The sequence below is a fragment of the Mirounga leonina genome, unplaced genomic scaffold (assembly GCF_011800145.1).
Source record: "Mirounga leonina isolate KUSES-001 unplaced genomic scaffold, KU_Mleo_1.0 Mir_195, whole genome shotgun sequence".
Lineage (NCBI taxonomy): Eukaryota > Metazoa > Chordata > Mammalia > Carnivora > Phocidae > Mirounga > Mirounga leonina.
The window spans coordinates 11,362,259-11,383,643 of NW_023270490.1; the positions used below are offsets into that span (position 1 = coordinate 11,362,259).

The window sequence follows — 21,385 nt, forward strand, 5'->3', positions numbered from 1 at the left end:
GGCAGGGCCGGGGCCGGGGCCGGGGGCCGGGCCCTGGGCTCCACCCGCCGCGGCCGCGGCCATCCTCCGACTGAGCCCGCCGGCCGCCCGCCGCCCCCGCCCCACCTGCGCGCACGCGCCCGCGCACGCCGCCCATTGGCCGAGGCTCGCCCACATGCAAATATATTGCCGTCGCGCTTACCCATTGGCCCGCGCGGTGCCGTGGGCGGGCCGCGGAGTTCCGGGGCGGCTCCCCTGGGTCCTAGAGGCGGTTCTGCTGCGCCCCCGGGGAGCGGGAGACCCGCGCCGCGGGGCACTCCACCCCACGGGGCCTGGCCGGGGGCCCAGCGGCGGCGCTGGCCCAGGTTCGAATCCCCGCCTCGGAAGCAGCGGCTACGGGGCCGCCGGCGCCCGGTTCTCCTTGCGGGGCTGCGGCGGTCATGGTCAGCCTCCGCGCAGCCTGAGTCTTTAGGCTCCAGTGCACGTCTCCTGTGGGGTGGGGGTCAGTGCTAGCGGCTGGGGCGCGGGGTGGGGGGCTGAAGCCGTGCCGCCTGCCCTCTGGGGGGGCGTTCAGGTTGCAAAGGGCCATCCCCTCGAGGAGCCCCTAAGACTCGCTGGAATGGCGGGCGCTGCCGCCTGGCTTCCCTCGCTGACTGAAGAAGACACCGAGGGTCTGAAGGGAGAAGGCACCTGCCTGGAATCACCGGCAGGTCGGGGCCGTGCTGGGCCTTCAGTCCCAGGCAGAGTCTTGCACTGCCCTCAGCAGCAAAGTGACATTGAGCCTTGGTGCTGCCTAGGCCTCCTTTCCCTCTCCTGTACCCAGGTGCCCCTGACTTCAGAGCAGGTGGCTCCATGCTCAGGTGCTGCTTCTGGAGCCCCCAGGAGCCCACCTGTGTCTTTGCGGGGCAGGGTCCTGCCGCCACCTCTAGGCCACTCTTCTGGTCTGCCCAGCTTTCTGCCTGGGACAGTGACTTCAGGGTACTGTCAAGATGAAGCTGGCTCCGTGAGGGGGCATCCCCAGGCTGCAGGTCTGGGCACCTGCTGGTGGGCTCGCCCACACAGCTCAGAGAGCACTTCCGTGTGTGGCCGCTCAGCACACGCCATTACCCGGCGTGTATTCTGTGCCCATGCTGGAGAGGGTGTGGGGCGGGGCGGGGCGGGGCAGACGCCAGGAGACAGAGCTTCCTGTCCCGAGTGAGGCCGACTGCATGGCCGGGCTCCCCTTTTGGACGCCATACCCCCCTTCATAGTGGCCGTGTCCCCTCCTACTGATCTTCATTTGCCACCATGCGTAGGCTCACCCAGTGTCCAGCCTGACCTCTTTCCTCTCCCCTCTGCCCTTCCAAATTGGTCTTCAAAGCCTCTCCCATGCCTGGGAGGGAGTGGACAGTTTCCCATCAGGTAGAAAGTGGGGCTTGAACACGTGCCTCCAGGTGCTCATGGGCACGAGAACTGCACTCTGAAGGCCCCTTTCGGGGAGTCCCTGTGCCCACTGATGGTGCCCTCTGCCGCTGCTGCCTGCCGATGCACAGGGAGCAGGGAGCTAAGAGCCTCAGCTCCAGCTTCAGCCTCCTCGGCCACCTGCCAGCTGGGTGACCTTAGGTGAGTTACTTACCCTCCCTGAGCTTCAGCTTCTCTGTCTGTAAAGTGGGGGTGCTAGCTGTGTGTGCCTCGTGGGGTGCTGCTAAGGGAGGAGTGAGACCAGGGCTGTAAAGTGCTGTGCCCAGGGGATCATGGAGGGGCAAAGTGACAGAGGAGTGTTATCTGCTCTTGCTTCTCGGCTCCACATCCATGCTTGTCTGCAGCATGGTGACAGAGCTGGGCCCTGGAGTGTTGTTTCTCCTTTGCCAGTTGGCGCTGAGTGACGTTTTGAGGGTGGTGGGGGGACCCCAGGAGGAACGTGGTCTTCTTGCAGGGTCTGTTGTGCACTCTCCCTGGGCTCCCACCCCATGTGGCTTCTCCACTGCCCAGGGTACCCCTGAGCCAGCCCTGGCCTGCAAGTCAGATGTGAATGGAGCACCCAGCTTTTATTTGATTTCAGGAAAATCAAAGCAACTTTTAACAGGAGGTTTCACACACACTTACACACAAACATGCACATACACACCCCTACACCTCTCTCTTGGGAAATTAGTCCCTTTGGGGTTTGGGCCGGCCACAGGGAGCAAGGCGGAGTGGTGTTCCCATGGTCCGGCCTGTGCTTCCAGTCTGCCCCAGGCCTCACCCAGCCCAGTTATTGCCCAGTCTCCTGCCTTTGCCTTGCATCGGGCAGTTCTTAGATTTCTCAAACTTCATGTGCAGGTGTGGCCCCAAGACCTGGATTCAGTGGGTCTGGGATGGGGCCCGGGAACCTGCTTAAGCTCCTCTCACAGAGGGTGCTCTGAGACGCACCCTCCGGAAGTGAGAATGGTTGAGGGAGCAGGATATCCCTGAGCGCTAAGGGTCAAGTCCTGGGCCAGCTGCCCTGGGGCCCTGCAGGTGGCCGAGCGGTCGGCGGCAGATGTGGGGCCAGGGCCTCAGGAGTAGCCAGTGAGGAGGGGACTCTGTGGGGGGACTGGTACACATTTCCTGTTCTTTTCCCTGCAGCCCTGCCTAGAGGTGCCCCTCTGCAAACGGGGCTGGTTTTGTTCCTCAGGACTGGATGCATCCCAGAGTCTCTCGAATCATCTGCGGAGGCAGGTGGAGACCCAACTGACCCCTGAGTCTGCCAGCCGAACATGCCATCTTTGACACCTTTGATCCTGGGTGTCCCACCTCTGCTGGGGTGCCCCACACCCTCACCACCCAGCGTGTTTGCGGGACTCCACGAGGGGGCGCCTGAGACCACAGGGACGGGGTGGCCAGGCAGCAGGGCCCTGGGAGTCAGGGAGGCCAGTGGAGTTTGCGATGGTGAGAGGTGGGGGCAGCCCAGGAAGGGTTGCCTATGAGCAGCCGGGGTGGGGGCTGGGCTGGGCTGGGCTACAGCTGGAGTCACCCCTGCCTCCCCTGCCTCCCCGAACCCTACTTCCCCCAAGGGAGCAAATGCTAGGGTGTGGGAGGGGCAGCAGGACCAGCTGGTCATTTCTGAGATGGGTAGAGATGGAGGGGTTCAAATGACCAGCCAAAGGCCCCCTCTTGGGCTTCCCAGCCCCTGTGGCCACAGGCCAGGACCCAGTCCCCTCCTGCTCTGTGCTGGGCCGTCTGCCGGGCTGGTGGCCGGGTGGGAAGCCATGTCTGGGCAGGCTGTGGTGCCCCTGGGAGCAGCCTGCTAAGTCTCCTCCCAGCTGCTGTTGCTGGGTGAGGGGCTGCTGTCCTCAGGGTGCCTTGGGCTCCCGGGCCCCTCGTGTGCTGTCAGGGGCTCCCCTGGATTCCTTCTTGCCGGTGGCGGCTTCTTGGGGGCTGTGGAGAGTGGAGCAAGGTTAGGTGGGAGCACAGCAGTAGGCTGGCAGCAGTCGGTTCTCACTCACTGCGATGCGGAGTTCTTGCCCAGGGCCTCGTGGACAGGATTTGGGCGAGGGGAGCGAGCACTTGTGAACCCACACTGGTGGAGGTGACTTGTTCCTGGAAGCAGGAGACACCGGGCAGGGCTGGTCTGATTGAAGGGTGAGCGTGGGCACCTGGCGGGAGGGTGGGCTCTCTGCGGGCGTGTGACCCTGCAGACCACCTGGCCCCAGTGCCCGAATGCCTTGCTGAAGGTCTGGGACCTTCTGGATAAATCGAGCTTCTGGGGAAATGCTCTTAGGGTGCCCAAGGCCCTGGTGGGGTGCCTCCATGGGCCTAGGGTACAGGGGAGGACCCTTGCAGGCAGGTCCTGCTGAGATGCTGGGCCCTAGGCCCATCTCTGATGCAGAACGAGCTCAAGTTCTGGGTCAGAAGAGTCAAGCAGGAATCCTGACCCCATGCACCAGCTCTGTGAGCTTGGGCAGGTCGTCTCACTTCTCTGAGGGCTAGTTTTCCCAGCTATGAAATAGTAATGACCATCCCTGGGCAGGGTGGTGAGCCCCAAAGGCAGTGGTTACTGTTGATCTCCACCTTGAACCTCTGCACGGGCGCTGCCCTTGGCGCTGAGTGGTGCCAGCCACAGGCTGGGTCAGGGCCCTGTTCTCACTGGCCAGCAGCGTGTGTGTTGCAGCGTTCGGGTGCCTGCTTGGGAGCCCCTGTCTCGGCCTAGCGGGGAGGACCGGGGAGAGCTTGGCTCCGAGGGGGGCGGCGGATGCCCAGCACCCCTGTGGACTGTGGCCACCAGGACAGTTTCCCAGCATGCCCAGCAGGAAGTGGCTTGAAATAAGACAGGTGTGCTGGCCTCCTCCACCGTGTGCTCGAGCAAACACAGGCCACTGTCACTTTCCCGGCAACAATGGCATATTGTGGTGGCCACCGTCCAGCCTGCCTGTCGCGGGCCCGCTTGCACAAACACTGGGGCGGCATCCATTAGGAGCTCGGGCCTTCACAGGCGCCTGGCGCCCTGCGGAGCTGCCTCTGAGGCCAGAGCAGGAAGCGGAAGGTTGCGCTGATCCCCTCAGGCCAGCCCGCTGCCCTACGGGGAGGAGCCCACAGGCACCACCCTTGGCAAACATCTGAGCAGCCCCCAGTGCCTCAGCCGGAGCAAACACCTCCACACCCAGAGGGCAGCACCCTCCTGCTGCTCCTCTTCGAAGGTGGATGGGGGTCCAGGAGTCCCCCCACCACGAGGGACGGGCAGAGTGGCAGGGCTTCAGGGCCCCCAGGCCTGGGGGCTGCTTGTGGCCCAAGAGGCCCCTCCGCCCTGATGGCAAGGACGGTGAGAACCACTGTCCTCAGCCTTAGTCCGTGGAAATCTCACGCTAGCCCTGGTATTGCCCCCCTTTCTGGGGGGAAACTGAGGCTCAGGTTGACGGGACTGGCTTGGGCTGCACAGTGAGGCTGAGAAGAGCCAGGATTCACGCTGTCCTGACCTGGGTCCCTCCTCTTAAGGGGTCTGTGCCAGGAGAAGTTCAAGGGCTGGTTTCTGGTTCCTAGCAGCCAGAAAGGTGGGGTGGGAGCATGGTGTTTTGGCTGCCCCCGGCCCCCCATGGCCCCGTCCGCCATACCTTTGCACCATGGGCCCGAGGGCCGCTTCCTCTTCTGCAGCAGCCCTCGCCCGCACTCCTTGGTGCAGGAGCACCTGGACCCCTCCCCTGGCGTGCTCGGCTTGGCCCCCACCTCGGAGCTCAGGCCCACCTGAGGGGTGTGGGGGTGTGGTCAGGAGAGGACCTTCCCCCAAGCCTGGGGCAGCCCTGGCTCAGTGGCCCCAGCTGAGTGTGTGGCTGAGGACCCACCTCATTGTCCGAGGGGTCCAACTCGTCCAGCTCATCTGACTCCAGCCCCTGCACTTGGGCCTTGCTGAGTTCTGCAGGACGCAGGGTGTGGGTCAGGCCAGGCTGGGGGCCCTGGAGCCTAGCAGAAGCATAGACCTTTCTAATGGGCCAGGCTAGGAGTGACAACTGAAGGAAACTGAGGCACAGAGGGACTGTACCTCAGCGTCTCCCGTACCTTCTGCAATGACCCTGCCAGCCGGGCTGTCCTCAGGCTTGGTCACTCTGTGACGGGGAGCTCACTACCTGCCCTGAAGCCCTAATTGCTAGGATGCCCTTCCCTTCACTGCCTATGATCAGAGATGTGCCTGCCCTGGGCCCCCACCTCTTCTCTGGGTCTGTAGCTGGGGTGCCAAGCCCTAGACCCAGGGTTTGGCGGGGCAGCCCAGGGGACTGAGCTGGGCCCTAGGAAAGGTCCCCCCAGCTGATGCTGACCACTGCCCCTCCCTTCCCACTATGGCACCACTTCCTGGGTTCTCAGGGCCCCAGGTACTCACCCTTACCTGGGGGGCCATCAGCATCAGGCCTGTGTGGGTTGGGGGGAGATTTTGGCTTCCCTCTCCCCTCAGCTCCCGTCCCGCTTGGAGAGGGCATGTTTGGGTGGGGCCGTGTTAGAGGTTGGGAGGGATCCTGGGGGGAAACAAGTAAGCGGCTTGAATTCACCTGAGGCAACTGCCCTGCTTCCAACCCAGTGTTGGGAAAGGCGGTGAGACTCTGGCTCGGCCCAGGCTGCCGCTGGAGGGTTAGTCATCTCCCCTCTAGTGCGAATCAGGCTTTCTCCCGGGGACCGGCCTGATGGTGCAGAGGGAAGCACAGCCCGGGCCCTGGCGGGGTGCTGGCCTAGGCCCCGGCGGGATGGCGGGGTGCTGGCCCGGGGTGTTGGCCCGGGCTGGGGGCATGTGGAGGCCAAGAGCAGGGGTGGGCCCCTTACTGCAGGAGCGGCGGGCCCTTCTGGCTCTGGAGCTCTGGCTTCCTTGGTACCGTTGCTGAGTCCCCGGGGTCCAGACCGGGCAGGTAGCTCCACTTCCTGAGGTGGCGCCAGGCTGGGAGTGTGAGCACTCGGGGGGCTGAGGGACCCCGGCCGGCCCCGGCCCCGCTCGGAGAGGTCCAGGGGCTTGTCTGGGACATAGTCTCGTGTGGCCCTGTCTTCCTGTCCCCTGGGGCTGCCTGGGCCTGTGGGCTGTGTGTGCCCCCCTCCGGACAGGGCTGCTCCGGCCGCCTCGCCCTGGGGGCCTTCCGAGTCAGAGCTGACTGGTGGGGAGGGTGGGGTCCCTGCTGGCGTGGGCGGGCCCCTCAGCCTGGCACTGCCCACCTGCCCCTGTGCCCGCAGCTGCTGGGCCAGGAGCAGGTGCAACGCTCCTTTTAGCCGAGGGTCTCGCACGTCCACCAGGGCCCCCGGCAGCCCCAGCAGGCCCACCGGCTCATCCCAGGCCTCTGCCTCCCCAGCCTTCGGGCCCTGGGGCCGGGGGCCACGGGGGGCTGTGGCGGGGACTTGGGGGCTGCAGTGGGGGCTCTGAAGGTGCAGAGACAGGTGATGGTTCAGGAGGCACAGGTGGTCAGCCTGGAGGGAGCGCTTCAGGGACTCATAGGCCGTGGCGGGGGGCCGGGAGGCCCGCAGAAAGCTGCAGGATGAGGAGAAGCTCAACTCCTGTGGCCCTGGGTTAGCCCCCACTTCACAGGGGAGGGCCTGGGGCCTATAGGCGAGCTGTCCCAGGTCACAAGGTGGGTCGTGGAGAGGGGTAGGCCCACGTGGACGGTTGTGGAGGGGCCAGAGGTGACCCGGGGCCTGGGGCTCTGAGGAGGGACCTGCACATGGAGATCTTTCTCTCTTCGGGGCCTGGGCTACCTGCTCTGTTCCCGGCCACCTGTGTACGATGCTCTCAGACACGGAGGATGGTCTTAGACTACTTCTGAGAGGGGTTCCTTGGCCTCAGTCCCCATTGCTGCTCCCACACACCCCCGAACTCTGTCCTGCCACCTCCGGAAAGGTGGGACCAGATCTGGAGACTGGGTGCTCAGCTGGGGCTGCTCCTGGTGGTGGCAGTGGGTGGGGCCTCACCTGTCCAGTGGGAGGCTGTGCTCATAGGGTGGGCTGGGCGGGCTGCTCCTGGTCAGTGGCAGTGGGGGTGTCCCGTTGGTGGAGCCCCGGTCAGCGAAGCAGGCCTGGGAGCCCGGCCGCACCACGGCGATGGTCCCGTGCAGCTGGTTGGAGATTCGCTGGGGGCTCTGCACGGGGTGGAGGGGTCAGCGCGGCCCTCTGCCCTGTTCTCTGTTGACTTCGGGCAGGTCACCCACCCCCTCTGAGCCTCGCCGCCACCCAGTGGTCCCTGCATGGCACAGAGGACAGGTGAGCTGGCATAGACCTGGGTTGCCCGCCTCCCGCCTAGGGCTGCCCAGCAGAAGGGGGTCCTCACCGTGTCCGGGGCCCGTGTCTCTGGCAGGCTGGCACTCGGGGAGATTTTGGCTACTGGAGATGTCCTGTACCCCGTAGACTTTTCTGTGGGAGGAGAAGTGGTGGGCAGGGCAGATTGGGAGGCCCTCAGAGGGGTGGGCGGCTCGGCCCCCTGCCCCCCCACCCCGGGCCAGAGGGCTCTGTGATCCTGCAGGGCCCAGCTTTCTGGTCTCTTGTCCCTCAGAGCACCTTCTCTCTGGGGACTCGCACCTGGATGGTCGTCCTCGGCCTCCTCGTGGCCTCCCAGCGTCTTCTCCGCGATGGCCTTCCAAGCCCCCGGGGAGGGGAGTAGTAGGGGTGAGGGGGGGTCTGAGGCACCCTCCCTGTATTGGGGCTTGAGCCTAACTCCAGAAGGGAGGCAAAGACAGGGAGGGTGAGCGAGGGCAGCACCCCCCAGAGACAATCAGAAGGGCCAGGGCACCCTCCTGGGGGCCAGGCCAGCCCTGCGGGGACACTGGGGTGACCAGGAAAGAGCCCTCTCTGGACTTTGCCTGGGGCTCCACCATCAGTGGCTCATGCGGCAGGGCTGGCTTCTCACAAATACCAGTGTCCTCAGGGGGGTCTCGGGTGTCAGCTGCCACGGAGCTGGGGCCCCCACCCCCACGGTTCTGTGCCCTGCTCTCGGCGCCATGTGCCTGGGGCCTGCCCTGGGGAGGGCCTTGGCGACTGAGGGTGTTCGCCTCCCCGCTCACCGCGGGCCCCGAAGCCGCTTCACTTCCTCTTTCAATGCCTCGTTCTCCAGCTGCAGCCGGTTCAACTCGTTGGCTGCAAAAGGCTCTGATTAGTGAAGGACGAGGGGAGGGGAGGCCGGGCAGGGGCAGGGAGGTCCCCCTCTGTGACCTGTCCCCAGCCGGCCGCCAGCACTTGGCCCGGGGCTCGCTGGCGGTGGCTGCACGAGTGAATGGGTGAGGCTGCTGAGCCTGGAGGCCGTAAAGGGTGGTGGGAGCCCTCCCACCCCCCCACCTCTGACACCAAGCTTGTCTCTGGTGAGAGCCCCAAGGGAAGGGGGGCTTGTGCTCCTCATCGGCAGGTGGGACCTCCGGGCTCTGCGGGACTACCCTCATTACAGGGGGGAGGGGTTGAGGTCCTGAGGGCAGGGGCACCCCCAGCCCAGGTGAATGACCGGTGAGGGACATGCTGGGGCCAGCTGGGGCTTTGTACCATTGTCTGTTTCCCCGAGACCCCATGTCAGGCTGAGCAGGTCCTGGGGGTCACTGGACCCCCACAGGAGGGGACACCGAGGTGCAGGGTGACAGGGGGCGGGGCTCACTGAGGATGAAGACGTGCTGTAGGTTTTGGAGGAGGGAGTTCTCGAACTCCTGCTGCTTCTTCCTGGCCAGCTCCTGGGTGACCATGCAGCGGTCACACAGGCCGGCCCGCAGCCTGCGGGATGGGGGCGGGGGGCGGGCGGTGAGAGGCCACTCTGAAGAGTGAGACTGAGGCCCACAGAGGGGCTGGGACCCTCAGCGCCTGCTCCCGAGATGTGCCCTTGCCATTCCCAAATGGTGGAAGCCCCACCCCACCCCTACCCTGTGGGCTAAGCGCGCCATGTTCCGCCGAGTTTGGGAAGGAGCCTCGCAAATGCAGTTGACCTGAGGCTCTGAGAGTTCCGCAGGGGCGGGGGGCGGGGGGAGACCCCTGCCTCGTTCAGTTTGCCCCAGAACTTCCTGAGCTCCGCCTCCCCCCAATCCAGAGCTCACCTGTTCGCCTCCCCCCCATCCAGAGCTCACCTGTTCGCCTCCCCCCCAATCCAGAGCTCACCTGTTCTCCAGCACCCGCACATTCTCCTTCAGCGCCTTCTGCTGCTCCCTAAGCTGATGGTTCTTGGCGCAGAGCTCCTCCACCCTCTGGGCGTCCCTGTGGGGATGAGCCGAGGTGGGGGTTCTGCTCTGCCCGGGAGCCCCACGCTGCGTCCGGGCTGGCCTCGCCCGCCAGAGTAGGTCCCGGCCCGGGGCCTGCTGGGTGCGCCCGCTGTGGGGACTTCCTGGCAAGGGCTGCGTGGAACCAGCAGCCCAGTCGTGAGTGTGACCGGCCGGGTCCATGCGCCGCTCGCAGCGCTACGGAACTGCAACCCCGTAAGTGAAGTGGGGAGAGAGGGGCCACCCCACCGGCCGTGGGGCCTCCCAAGGAGCATTCCTACTGATCACTGTTGGTAGCCCAGGTGGCCACCCCCTGGAGAGTCCCCATTCACTCGGGTGGGCTTGGAGGTTCCATTCCTGGCTCCACCTGCTACTGGAGGCATGGCCTCGGGCCAGTGATCACCCCCAGCCCCCACACTGAGCCTCAGTTTCCCCTTCTGCATCACTGTCTTTCCCGCTGAGCCAGGGTCTGTCCGGACTCACCGGCATCTCTCCGAGTTCAGCTCCAGAAGCTTATTCTGCAGGCCTGGAGGAGCCAGGGAAGGGGTTGGGGTCAGGCCCGGTCCCGCAGCAGAGTCCGGGGCACCTCCTGTCCCTGGCTGTCTGGCAGGCCTCTCCGCAGAGCCCCCTCACAGATGCCCCAAGGCCACCCCACCTGAGGGGCTCCTGCCGCATGCCCCCTGGCAGCTTCCACCTAGTCTCATGGCTGCCTGGGACCCCTTGCGGTCTGGCTCTGGTGTCTGCCTGGAGGTTGGGAGGGACCCTGACACTGGGAGTGACCGGCCACCGGGCCATGTTCCGGAAGTGTGTTTTTGGGGAGGCACAGCAGGGTTGAAATAAAGCAGGCTCTTTGGGGAAACTGCAGCGAGAGGTTGCCTCTTTGCCACCTGGTCGCCCTCGGACGTGGACCTGCTAGCCCACACAGCCCCCTGCGTCGCTGGGCCTCTGGGTCGCTGGGGAAGAGATCCAGGCCCTTTGGCCCTCAGGGTGGTGTGTCAGTGCTGGGAAGAGGTGCTGGGAGGGTCTGGCTGGCTCTAGAGTGGGGGGAGTGGGGTGGCTCCAGCCCTGTGGTTAGGGGGTGGAATGCACAGCGTGGGGGCTGTGGCAGAGCTTGGCCTGGGGGTCCTGCAGGGAAGCAGAGGGATTTCAGCTCAAAACCCTGGAATGCTCTGAACAGGCCTCCAGAGCCATGAGCTCCCATTCCTAGAGGTGGGCAACTGAGCACCCCCCTGCCCCACCCTGGGCGAGGGGCCCATCTCAGCCAAAGCTTCTGGCTCTCCGCTGGGGGCGTGGCTTTTAATTTCTGCTCTGCTGTCAGTGGACCCTTTGGGAGAAGACCCTCCAGGGCCACACTCAGGGATGCCAATCTGCGGCTGGGCACCTGGCTATGTGGCAGCTCTGGGCTCTGGGTTAGGACTCCCTGTCTGGGCCGGGAAGGCAGGGTCCCCAGGTCTGGCAAGAATTGGAGGTGATCTGGAGGAGCACCCTGACCGGGCCCAGGTGAGGGCTAGGGACACCTGCCCCCACCCGGCCCCATGACACTCACCTCGGACCTCGTTCTCGTGGACCTCCTTCAGCCTGTTTAGTGACTCTGTGAAGCTCTCCATGGCTCCCTACGGCTCTGGCCCAGACCCCTCTGAGGCTCCTCTCGGCCTCTACTGCCCCTCTGTTCCCAGCCTGGGGAGGAGGAAGTGGGGAGAGGTCATGCTGGCTTGGGAAGGGTCTGTGGGCTCTAGGGCCCCATACAGATGCGCATGCAGACACAGATCTGTAGAGACACACCAGCCTCATCTGCTCAAGGAAGTGGGCCCTGTATTGAGAGGCTGCAGGGCTCCCAGGAGGGGGCGGGAACCCCTCTGCAGAGAGGCCACTGATTGCTGACCCCTTCCCCCCTCCCCACAGGTCCTCAGAGGCACCTACGTGGGTCCTACACACCCTGAGGTCCACTGCCTGAGACCAGAATTAAGGGGCCCGGAAGCCTGGGGCCTGGGCACCCTGGCCCTTACTCCCTCCCAGGCCTTTCTGAGACTCTGCCAGCCCGGAGAGGTCTCGGGCAGGCAGGCAGTTGGGAGCAGTGAGCTCACAGGGCTGTGGGTCCCCACTCCCTCCCCACCTCCCCTCCCCGGCCACTGCCCCCTGTGGCGCAGATGGGTCCCGGGCCTGGCCTACAGTGACTCCAACACCCGTGGGATGTGCTGTTACCCTGAGCTGCTGGCCACACGGAGAGCCCTTCTGGGGAAGTCTCTGTCCCGGCTCCTTGAGAGGAGGGGGCGCTGCCATGGCTGGGGCGGGCGCTGGCCCCCACGCCCAGACCTCTGCCCCGGGTGCCCTTCACTCGGGCGGCGTGCACGCACTGTGTGTGTGTGTCACACAGGTGTGGTGCGAGTGTGTGCACATGCGTGTGCTCTACGTGTGCTGCATGGTGCTGAGGCCCCAGCTCTCCTTCTGCCGTGTTCACCTCGGGTCTGAGTAATCGTGGTGCTCATGCCGACCCTGGCCTGCGCTGACCGAGGCTGAGCTGAAGCCCTCCGTCCCCACCGCAGGGCCCATGCTCTGAGTCTCTCAAAAGACAGTGGGGCTTGTCCTGGCCCGCCTGGGCCGGAGCCTACACTCTTCCTCTCTGATGTCACCACCGGCCGGGGGAGGTGGTCCCTTCTGGTCCTCGGCCCGAGGAGCCCTGGGGTCTGCTGGGTCCCGCCAACAGGCGGCTGGGCTCCTCGCCCTCCCGGCCGCTTGCCTGCTGGCATCCTGCACCCACCGGCCAGCAGTGACTGTTGGTTGCTTCCTACGTCCACCCAGACCTCACCTTTCCCTCCCCTGCCACACCTGCCAGGGCCCAAGCCACCCCCTTTCGTGAGGACACGCTCTCAGCCCAGAGGCGGTGGGGGCCCCGGAAGGCCTCTGCTCACACCTGCTCGAGGCCCCATCCCTGCAGGCTGGGCCCGAGTCCCGCTGTGGCTGCCCAAGGGAGCGCGCTCTCCTTTGAATTTCAGTTTGCCCTGAAGATGTGCCCGCAAGTGCTTGCAGCAGGACTCTGAGAACAGCCCCGACCTGGGAACCCCCACATGCCCCTGCTAGTGGCCTCTGCTGGGAGGAGTGACTGCTCCCCGCCCCCAGGGACTAGCACACGGTGACACCCCGTGATGGGAGCCGGCCTGACGTGGGGTTCATGCACACGGAGCACGGCAGAGGCATGATGCTCTGGGCTCTTGGGAGTTGGGGTGGTGGCCACTCTGGGCATGGGACTGGGGGGTGTCCCTGACTGAGGGGAGCAGACCCCGTGGCTCTAGGAGAAGCCACAGGTCGGGGCCGGCAGGGCTTCTAGAGCTGCCCGAGGAAGACTGGACCGTGGAGTCTGGCTCTCAGCAGGCTCTGTGCCCCTGAGGTCAAGCATCAGAGCACCGGAGGCGTCGGCCAGGGGACAGAGTGAGGTCCCATGTCCTGCGGTGGCTCGGCTGCGGATCCAGCTGAGCAGGGCTGTCTGGGGTGTGCTGGGAAGGTGGGGCTCCTTAACTTGTTCTGAGGACCTGCCCGGGCTGTGGGCCACTCCCGGGTGATGGCCAGGGGCATGGGGGTGGCTGCTGGGAGGCTGTGTGCTGAGTGGTGAGGGCTTAGGAGGGTCCCGCCGCCCGAGGCTGGGAGCTGACACCCGATGAGGGACATCCTTGCAGGTGAGGAGACCACACCGTACATCTTAGGGCTTTGGGAGCAACCAGTGCTCGAGCGGGTACAAATGACAGTCCCGGCCCCATTCCCAAGCCACACTGTCACTTCCTTTGCAGCCTGTCTGCCCAACCCTGGCCACACTGTGGGGAGCCCGCTCTCCAAGTGGGGAAACCGAGGCCCCAAGGGGTAGCGTCGTGTTCGTGGGAGCTGCGGTTTGAACTCACTCTGGGGTCTGCACGGACCAGAGACGAGATCCCGCGGCCCAGCCATGCCGGCTGTGGCAATGTTTACCTTACGGCCGGGCGCCTGGGAGCTCAGGCCGGGGCAGGCGGGGCGGGCAGGCTGAGGTGGCCGGGCAGGGGCTGAGCTGCAGCTGGAAATTCCACCCCGACCCGCCAGACAGGCCGCTCCCCCCCAGCCGGTAAAGGAGCCGCCCGAGGGCGCCGAGGGTGCCCGTAGGTCTGGACAGGCTGTGCGGGCTCTGAGTCTGAGCGGGAGGTGGGCACTGGAGGAAGAGCGGATGGGTCAGCCTCGTTGATGACCCTGTGCATCACCTACACTGGGCGGAGGGCTAACCCTGTGGGTGTCCAAGCCGACAGCCTGGGTGGGGGTCCCCGTCCTGCCTCTATCCTCTGTGTGACCCTGCAAGTCGTTCACCTCTCTGGGCCTCAGTTTCCTCACTGGGGGGTAATACCCCCCCCCCCCCCCGCAGCAGCTTGTTACACGGCTCCTTTCCGTCAGGTGATGCATGTCCAGGTAATGCTTTTCCAGGTAACACATGCCCAGGTGACGCGTACCCAGCCAGAAACCTGGCAGGTCGAGGGCTCGGCTAAGTGCAGATGGAGACCCCTGAGTCCGCTGCCTGCAGTCCCTCCACGAGCCCCCCCCTCTCTCGCGGCCCCAGGGGCTCACAGTGCGCTCACAGGAGCGCCTCCTCTCTTGGACAAGCACGAGTACCGCAGCTACCAAGTTCCTTTGCAAGAGGACCAGATCCCCCACCCCCAAGCTCAGGGGAGAGGGCTCAGATTCCAGCAGGCACACACTTGCATCTTTGGACAGTTGCTCACTGTGTGGACACTTTGGGCCCACGAAGTCTTGGTGACTGCGTCCAGGGGAGGTGCCATCCAGCCCCTATGCACAGAAGAGGGTGCCGAGGCTCCGGCTGTGGCCCCGGACCTGGGCTGGGCGCTGTCAGGCTGTGCGGCAAAGCCCACCATGATGTGGGGTCTTGCCTCCTCCCGTGTCTGAGTGTGTGGCCGTGGGAGCAGGGCTCCTCACCCCCTGGTCTGCTCCCCTTGTCGGGGCCGCCCCTGCTCCAGCAGGCCCCCCGGGTGCAGGACAGTTGTGCGGGTCCCCCTGCCCCCGACTCTGCCCCTTCTCTAGGGTCGCTACTGTCTGTCTCTCCACCCACCCCTAAAACATCAACAACAGTGGTAGAAGGAGCGGGACTGCTGCCCCCGAGCATCCGCTCTGTGCTGAGTGCTGGCCCTCTGTGCGAGCCGGCCTCGAGGCAGCTCAGACGCTCCAGGGTCTCCCTCCACCCCTCTGGGGGTCTCTGTGGTGATGGCCAACGCTTCCGCCGCAACTTTGGCCAAGTCACGTGCCTGGCTGTGCCTCAGTGTCCCCGTTCCTAAAACAGACGGTGGAGGTGGATCCTGCCCTGGGCTCCTGGAGGCACGCGAGTCCGTGCCCGCTGGGGCCGTCAGGACTCCTTGCACGTGGACAGGCCGGCTGGTGGTCAGGGGCCAGCCCGGGAGCCCTGGGTGCCGGGCACCCATGTGAGCATCACATGCAACTGCTCCCCGGATCTCACGCTCACCGTGAAGTAACTAGGACAACCCCATTTCACAGATGAGGAAGCTGAGGCTCAGAGCGACATCACCTTTCCACGGTCGCCAGCTTGCTAGGGGCGCAGCCGGGGCAGAAGCCCGCAGCCTGGGCCCCCTAGCAGCCCCCGGGCCAATTCACATGCAGACAGGTATCACTGCCGGGGTGGTTCCAGTATTGCCAGACCCATAGCCCATGACACACGGGCATGCACGTGTGATGCCCACACACTCCCAGGGAGGCAACAGTGTCCTAGCAGCGTCCCGGCACACGTCGGCGTGCACCCCAACACAAAGAGGCCACGCACACGTGTGCCATCCTCGGTCACTCCCTGCACCACACGCTCAGCCCCGCACAGGCCCAGGGACGGCCGCACACGCACGTGCACACGTGTGCAAATGCACATGTAGTTGTGTACCCCTTGCACACATGTGCAACATGTACAGAGGAACAAGGCAGGTGTGCGCTTGCTTGGCGGGCTGAGGTGTTGCTCTGCGGCTCGGGTAACGGCGGGCCCTGCAACCTGACTCCTTGAGGATGGGCTGGCCCTCGGTGGCTGCGCCCTCGCTGGCTTCCACCCTGAGGCCTGGTCAGGGGAGGCTGAGCGGGACCTACGTCCCTGTTTGTCACTCTTTCAGGGGACACCGAGCCGGGGGCAGCCGAGGGCCCCACGGTGCCCAGCCCTGAGCTGGGGCCGGCTGTGCCATGTAGTCCCCTCACCCCCACGGCTGCACCCCTTTGCCCTATGAGGGTCTGGGCAGTGGGGCAGGTCCAGGATGGAGTGCCTGGCCACCGGCCCGTTCCCGGTGCCCCCGGAGCCTCACCAGACGACGACTTCCTGGTGCGGTGCTGTCAGGCGCAGCCCTGCCCCTCTGCACCCTGACCCTCCACCCAGGAAACCCACCGAGCCTCCTTCCACCGCTCAGACCCTGGACCGGTGCCCGGGGCAGGGGGCTGCGCCTCTTAGCCAGTATGCTGACCCCCGCCTCCTGCCCAGCGAGCAGCGGCTGGGGCTCCTGCCTTGGCGGCAAGCACCCCCAGGGACCCCGCCCCGCCTCCCCCACCCGGTTGTTGGAGCCCTGGGGCCCCCAGGTACTCACATGGCCCCTCGCTGCAGCGACCTCCGCGACCTTGTGAGCCGAGCGCTCCCCACCTGAGGGAGACAGAAGCGAGCAGTGCGTGAACTTACATGGGCAACGAGACACGATTTTGACCAAACCCGCTTGACGGGTTTTGGGCTCTCTCCACCAGGAGCAGAAAGGAGACAGAGACTGCCCAAAGCTGCCCAACAGGTTCCGCCTTCGCACAGAAAGTGGCAAAACGGGTCGGGGCTGAACCCACACAGACCTGGGATTGTTTCCCCATAATTACCAGTGGCCGAGCCCGAGCCCGGCCAGTTAACTAGCCCAGGGCCCGATGGGGAGGGTGGCGGGCGTGAGGGGCACGGGGCGGGCCGGGGCAGCAGACCCACTAGGCTTGTCTCCTTAGGGCAGAGGCCTGCAGTGGCCCCTCTTGCCTCACATCCCGGCTCAGCACGGGCTGACCGGTCTGGCCTCAGTTTCCCGGGCTGATGAGCACAGGTGTGTTCCTATGAGAGCTCAGGAGACGGGAATCCAGAGGTGTGGCTGGAAGTGTCCCTGCTGGGTCTGGGAAACGCTGCCCCGCACGGCCTCCTGCACCCCTGGGAGGGCCCAGCCTGGGGACATCACTGGGTCTCAGGGCAGGCGGGGGGCGCCCAGTGGGGCTGGGCCCGGGGAGGGCCACCGAGCTGCGGGAGGAGCCAGGCGCTGTGGCTCCCCGCGTTTCTTCTGTGTGCTGGGACCACCGTGCTGGTCAGCTGACGGGCAGGGGCTCCTGCAGAAACCAGCGGGCCTCCGAGGGCTGCGGTTGCCCATGATGCTGCCCCTGCACCTTGTCCCACGCCCCCGCTCCCCCCATGAGTCCCCCCGCTCTCATTCTCCCATGCCCCCCACCCACCACCGCTCTCTTGCACTGAACCCCTGAGCTCCCCTCCCCACACCCCCTTCCCCACATGCTCAGAGCCTCCCCCAAGGGCACCGTAGTGACTCCAGGGAGTGCTCAGGGCTCAGGGGGGAGGCCTGGGGCTCTGGGCCAGTAGAGCTGGTGAGGGCCCGGGAGGCACTCCCTGCTCCCTGGTGAGGCCCCTGTTGGCCGCCGTGCCCAGACTCTGGGGTGGCAGGAAGGGGCGGAGGTCAGCCAGGGCGATCCCAGGCTCTGGCCAGGCCCTGGGGCTTCAAGGAGGCCTCCTGCACGAGGCCTGCCCACTGTCCCCTCCCGTCTGAGCCCCTTGGGAGTGGTGTGTGCGTGTGAGGGGTGGGTGCGGGAGTGGGGCCATCGGGGAGCCCATGTCTGAGTGTGCTTGCCTTTGGTGCCCGAGAGTGTGCGCTGGATCATGGCCCAGCGAGTTGTGCGTGTTCCCCCGCACGAGTCTATGTCTGGGTGCGCTCTCGTAGTGTGGGGCTGGGGGCACCGCGTGCACGGTGGGAGGTACAGTCATGCGGACGTGCATCCTGACTTTGCCTGTGTGTGCTGGGGCGGGCCCCACGGGGAGGGCAGCGATGGGGGCAGACCAAACCCTCTCCCCCAGCACTGATGACCCTCAAACTGGCCAGGGTCAGCCTGTGTCCTGCTCCCCGTCCCCCTACCTCAGCCGGGTTTGAATCCTGACTCTGTCCCTCAAGCGCTGAGCCACCTGGGGCCAGTTACCCAACCTCTCTGAGCCAGGGCCTCTCCTGCAAAGTGGAATTTGTGCTGATAGCTGGGCCAGGGTCCAACCCAAGAGGTGCTCACCGTGCTGGTCAGCTGACGGGCAGGGGCTCTGACTGGACCATGTTAGTAATCGAACAATAGCTGGAAGTTTCTGGAAGGTAAACACCTCTGCCCCACGACCTAGTGGCCCCATGATGCTCATGCTGCTATATTCACAGTCACTCCGAGTGTGCATCAAGGGGCGGTGGGTAAACAGTCGGTGGGCTGTGCTTCCCGGTGGTCACACCCAGCGATGTGGAGAGTGAGTGTCAAAGTATCTCGGGGTGACAGCTGGGTCCCCACAGAGGGACAGAGCCCGGCTCCGCTGACGGGAGCCCCGAACAGCCAGAGGCCCGGCAGAGGTTGTCTGGGTCTGGGGTGGGGGCAGGCCAGTGGGCAGAAGGAAACTTCTGGGGGGCGGGAAGTCCTACGTCTTGATCGTGGTGCTTGTTAGAGGGCCGTGCTCGTTTGCCAAAATGCAGCCACCAGACACGTGAGAAACATAAACTTGTATGCAAATTATACCTCAATAAAGTTGTTTTTAATTAATAAACTTTTATTTATTTATTTATTTTTAAAGATTATTTATTTGAGAGAGCGAGAATGAGAGAGAGAGAGAGAGTACATGAGAGGGGGGAGGGTTAGAGGGAGAAGCAGGCTCCTCGCCGAGCAGGGAGCCCGATGTGAGACTCGATCCAGGGACTCCGGGATCATGACCTGAGCCGAAGGCAATCGCTTAACCAACTGAGCCACCCAGGCACCCTAATTAATAAACTTTTAAAAAGTAGTTTAGGCTCCCAGCGAAATAGAGGGGGAGGCACAGAGATTGCCTGTGGGCCCCCTCCCCCGCCCCAGCCTCCCCCATTATCCCCCCACCCTGGACATTTTTACTGTCAACGAATCCGCACGGGCGCATCCCTGTCCCTCGGAGCCCACAGTTTTTGTTAGGGTCAGCCTTGGGGTTGCACGTTCTGTGGTCACCCCTTAAAATCCTCGGTGCTCCGCCTGTTCGTCCTCTCCACCTCCCGACGCCAGCAGCTGCAGGTCTCTGGGTCGTCTCCGTCTCCGTAGTTGGGTCCTGTAGCGGGCTTCGCAGCGGGTGGGGCCTCCTCAGACGGGCCTCCGCCTCCAGGGATGGGCAAGTATGGTTCTGCCCCGTCCCTGCAGGTTTCATCGCTCATTTCCGGTCAGCACAGATACTCCGCTGTGCAGATGGGGATTTACCCATCACCTACTGAAGGGCATCTTGCTTGCTTCTGAGTTTGGGCGATTACGAATACAGCGGCCGTAAACATCTGTGTGCAGGGTTTGTGTGGACAGAAGTCGTCTACGCCTTTGGGTAAATGCCAGGGAACGTGATTGCTGGACTGAATGGCAAGGGGACGTTTGGTTTTGTAAGAATGAGGTTGAGTTTTAAAAAGCTAAACTGCTCTTTAGGACCAGGAGGTATGACGGTCTGTCACCCACAGGTCTGGCCAGCAGCGTCAGCCCCTGTCCCCTTCCCCGGCTGCTGGGTGGACGCAGTCCCGGGCTGGCCTTGGGGCAGCAAACCATGCTGGGCTCCGGCCTCGTTTTCCCTGTTTGCCCCACCTGCCTGCCTCCTTCAGGCCTCACCTGGACTCTGGTGTGGCCCCGGGGCTGTGGAGGGGCCACGGCTCCCCCTCTGCCTCCAGGAGGTAAATAGCTGGACCTGACACAACCAAGGGGACGCAGTCACCTCCCCTGGACCATGTATGTGCGGCGGGTGGGTCCTGGAGGACAAATATGTGTCTCCCGTTCTGTACTCAGGGCCCCCCGTTGCTGCCATCTTGCTGGGATGATGACAAGGCTGTCCCTGAATGCTGACCGGGGCCCCTTCGCACCCCTTCCCCATCTGACAGGTAGGGAAACCGAGGCCAGGGAGTGGGGCACGTCACCTCGTGAGGGATTTGAGGCTGGTCTGCCCGAGAGCAGCACCTATGCCCCCCCAACAAGATGTGGCCCCTCCACACAGGTGGGGAGTCAGGTCCAGGGGGTGGGTCCTCCCCTGGGTGGGGGCGTGGAGGGGAGGCCCCGGGCCCCACCCATCCTACTCCACCATCTGTGCACCCCACAGTCTCCCTCCCCATGCTGCGTGTCCAAGCGTGGCCCTGGGGGTTCCCAGCCTGGGGTCTGTGATGCACCGTGGAGACCTGAGGACGGAGACTGTGAGGTGCACAAAGTGGAGGGGCGGGTGACCCAGGCCTGGGACAGATGAGTGAAGGCACAGGCTGGAGGGGGGATGTGCATGGGGGGCTGGAGGGCTCATGGGGTCAAAACAGGCTGGGAGGTCAGGGGGAGAGGGTGACATGGCCCCTTCCCAAGCCCTGGCAGCCTGGGGAAGCTATGTCTCCCCCTTCGTTGGGCTGGGCGTCGGGAGCCCTGGATCCTGAGCTGCCTCTGATCCACTGGGAGATTCTGGTTCAGGCCTGTTTCCCCAGCCTGCCCGCAGAAAGTCCCAGTGGCCTGCAGACACAGAAAGCAGCCCACGGAATGGCACAGCTGGGCTGGGCAACCCCCCGGCCATCTGGGGAGCGTCCCTTCAGGTGCGCCGAGCTGGAGGCCCCAGGGGAGGCCGCCTTCCTGGGGAGGTTTGGCTGTCAGAACAGGGCACACGGCGAGCTCCCTCTGGCCTCAGTTTACCCATCTGTAACCCAAAGACAAAGGTGTGAGGACCGAATGAGATCCTGTCTTGGCATTCATTCCTTCAGTGTTTCCCGAAGCCCTAGGATGCTAGGTGCTGGGGAATGTGATGAACTAGCCCGGCAGCAGGCACCCCTCAGAAGCACCACCCCTATCAGCCCCAGCAAGCAGGCCAGGTGACGGTGCTTGGAGGCTGCTCCGTGGCCCCCATTCTCCAGTGGGAAACTGAGGCCCGGCGGCCCATGCCAGGACTGTGGGGAGTCAGGGGTGGCTCCTGGAACCCAGCCCAGGGCTCCTCTGGGCCAGGCAGCCCTCCCCCCACAGCAGGACTCCTGGGCCCCCCCCAGCCCCGCTTCCTGGGACAGCTGGAGGCAAAATGCCTGCCGGGGGTGAGGTGCAGCCCTCGCTCTCACCGGCTTTTATCCCTGGGGTGGGAGGGGTGGGAGATAAGGCTTCAAAGCCATCTGCAAACGCACCTTGAAAAGCCCGGCCTGTCCGGTCTGCTGTTGGTGTTACTGGATTGATAGATGGGGGAGTGGGCAGCGGCCAGGCTGGGCCTGCTGCTGTGGCCCTCAGATAAATGGGTCACCTATTAATGTGGCCCCATAGACGGCGGGGGGTGGCCCTAAAGGGGCCAGGCTGCTTTCAGTGATGTCTGGGGCTGCAGACAGGCTTCTGATGACCCGGCTGGAACCTGGTGGTTGTGGGCTGGGGGCGGTGGGAGGGGCACGTGTGGTCCTGGTCTGGGCAGCTGGGAGGGGAGACACCCCCTTACCCCTTCCCCTTCACGCGATCCCTGCACCAGGCCCCCAATTTTCCAGTTCCCTTTCGATAGCGCAGGCGCTGCAAGATGGCCACTT

At 64.8% G+C, this 21,385-nt stretch overlaps 1 protein-coding gene across 1 annotated transcript; it reads right to left on the reverse strand.

The window, feature by feature from the left end:
• Positions 1-3,226: 3,226 nt before the first annotated feature.
• On the reverse strand, positions 3,227-11,209 carry RBBP8NL (RBBP8 N-terminal like). The gene is made up of 12 exons (XM_035025650.1): positions 11,149-11,209; positions 10,086-10,128; positions 9,505-9,600; positions 9,014-9,126; positions 8,436-8,508; positions 7,933-8,084; positions 7,706-7,788; positions 7,351-7,517; positions 6,273-6,913; positions 5,256-5,326; positions 5,028-5,157; positions 3,227-3,357 (listed from the first exon to the last, which is right to left on the reverse strand). The coding sequence occupies exons 1-12, from the start codon at positions 11,207-11,209 to the stop codon at positions 3,227-3,229; spliced, it is 1,761 nt and encodes a 586-aa protein (XP_034881541.1).
• Between the last annotated feature and the right edge of the window lie 10,176 nt (positions 11,210-21,385).

Coding starts and splice junctions, on each gene's coding strand:
- RBBP8NL (XM_035025650.1), bottom strand. CDS start 11,209: ATGGAGAGCTTCACAGAGTCACTAAACAGGCTGAAGGAGGTCCACGAG. Junction 7,789..7,932: donor TGCGAGTCCCCAGAGAGAAG/GTGCTCTGAGGG, acceptor CTCCTCCCACAG/AAAAGTCTACGGGGTACAGG. Junction 5,327..6,272: donor ACCCCGGGGACTCAGCAACG/GTACCAAGGAAG, acceptor TGCGTCCTGCAG/AACTCAGCAAGGCCCAAGTG.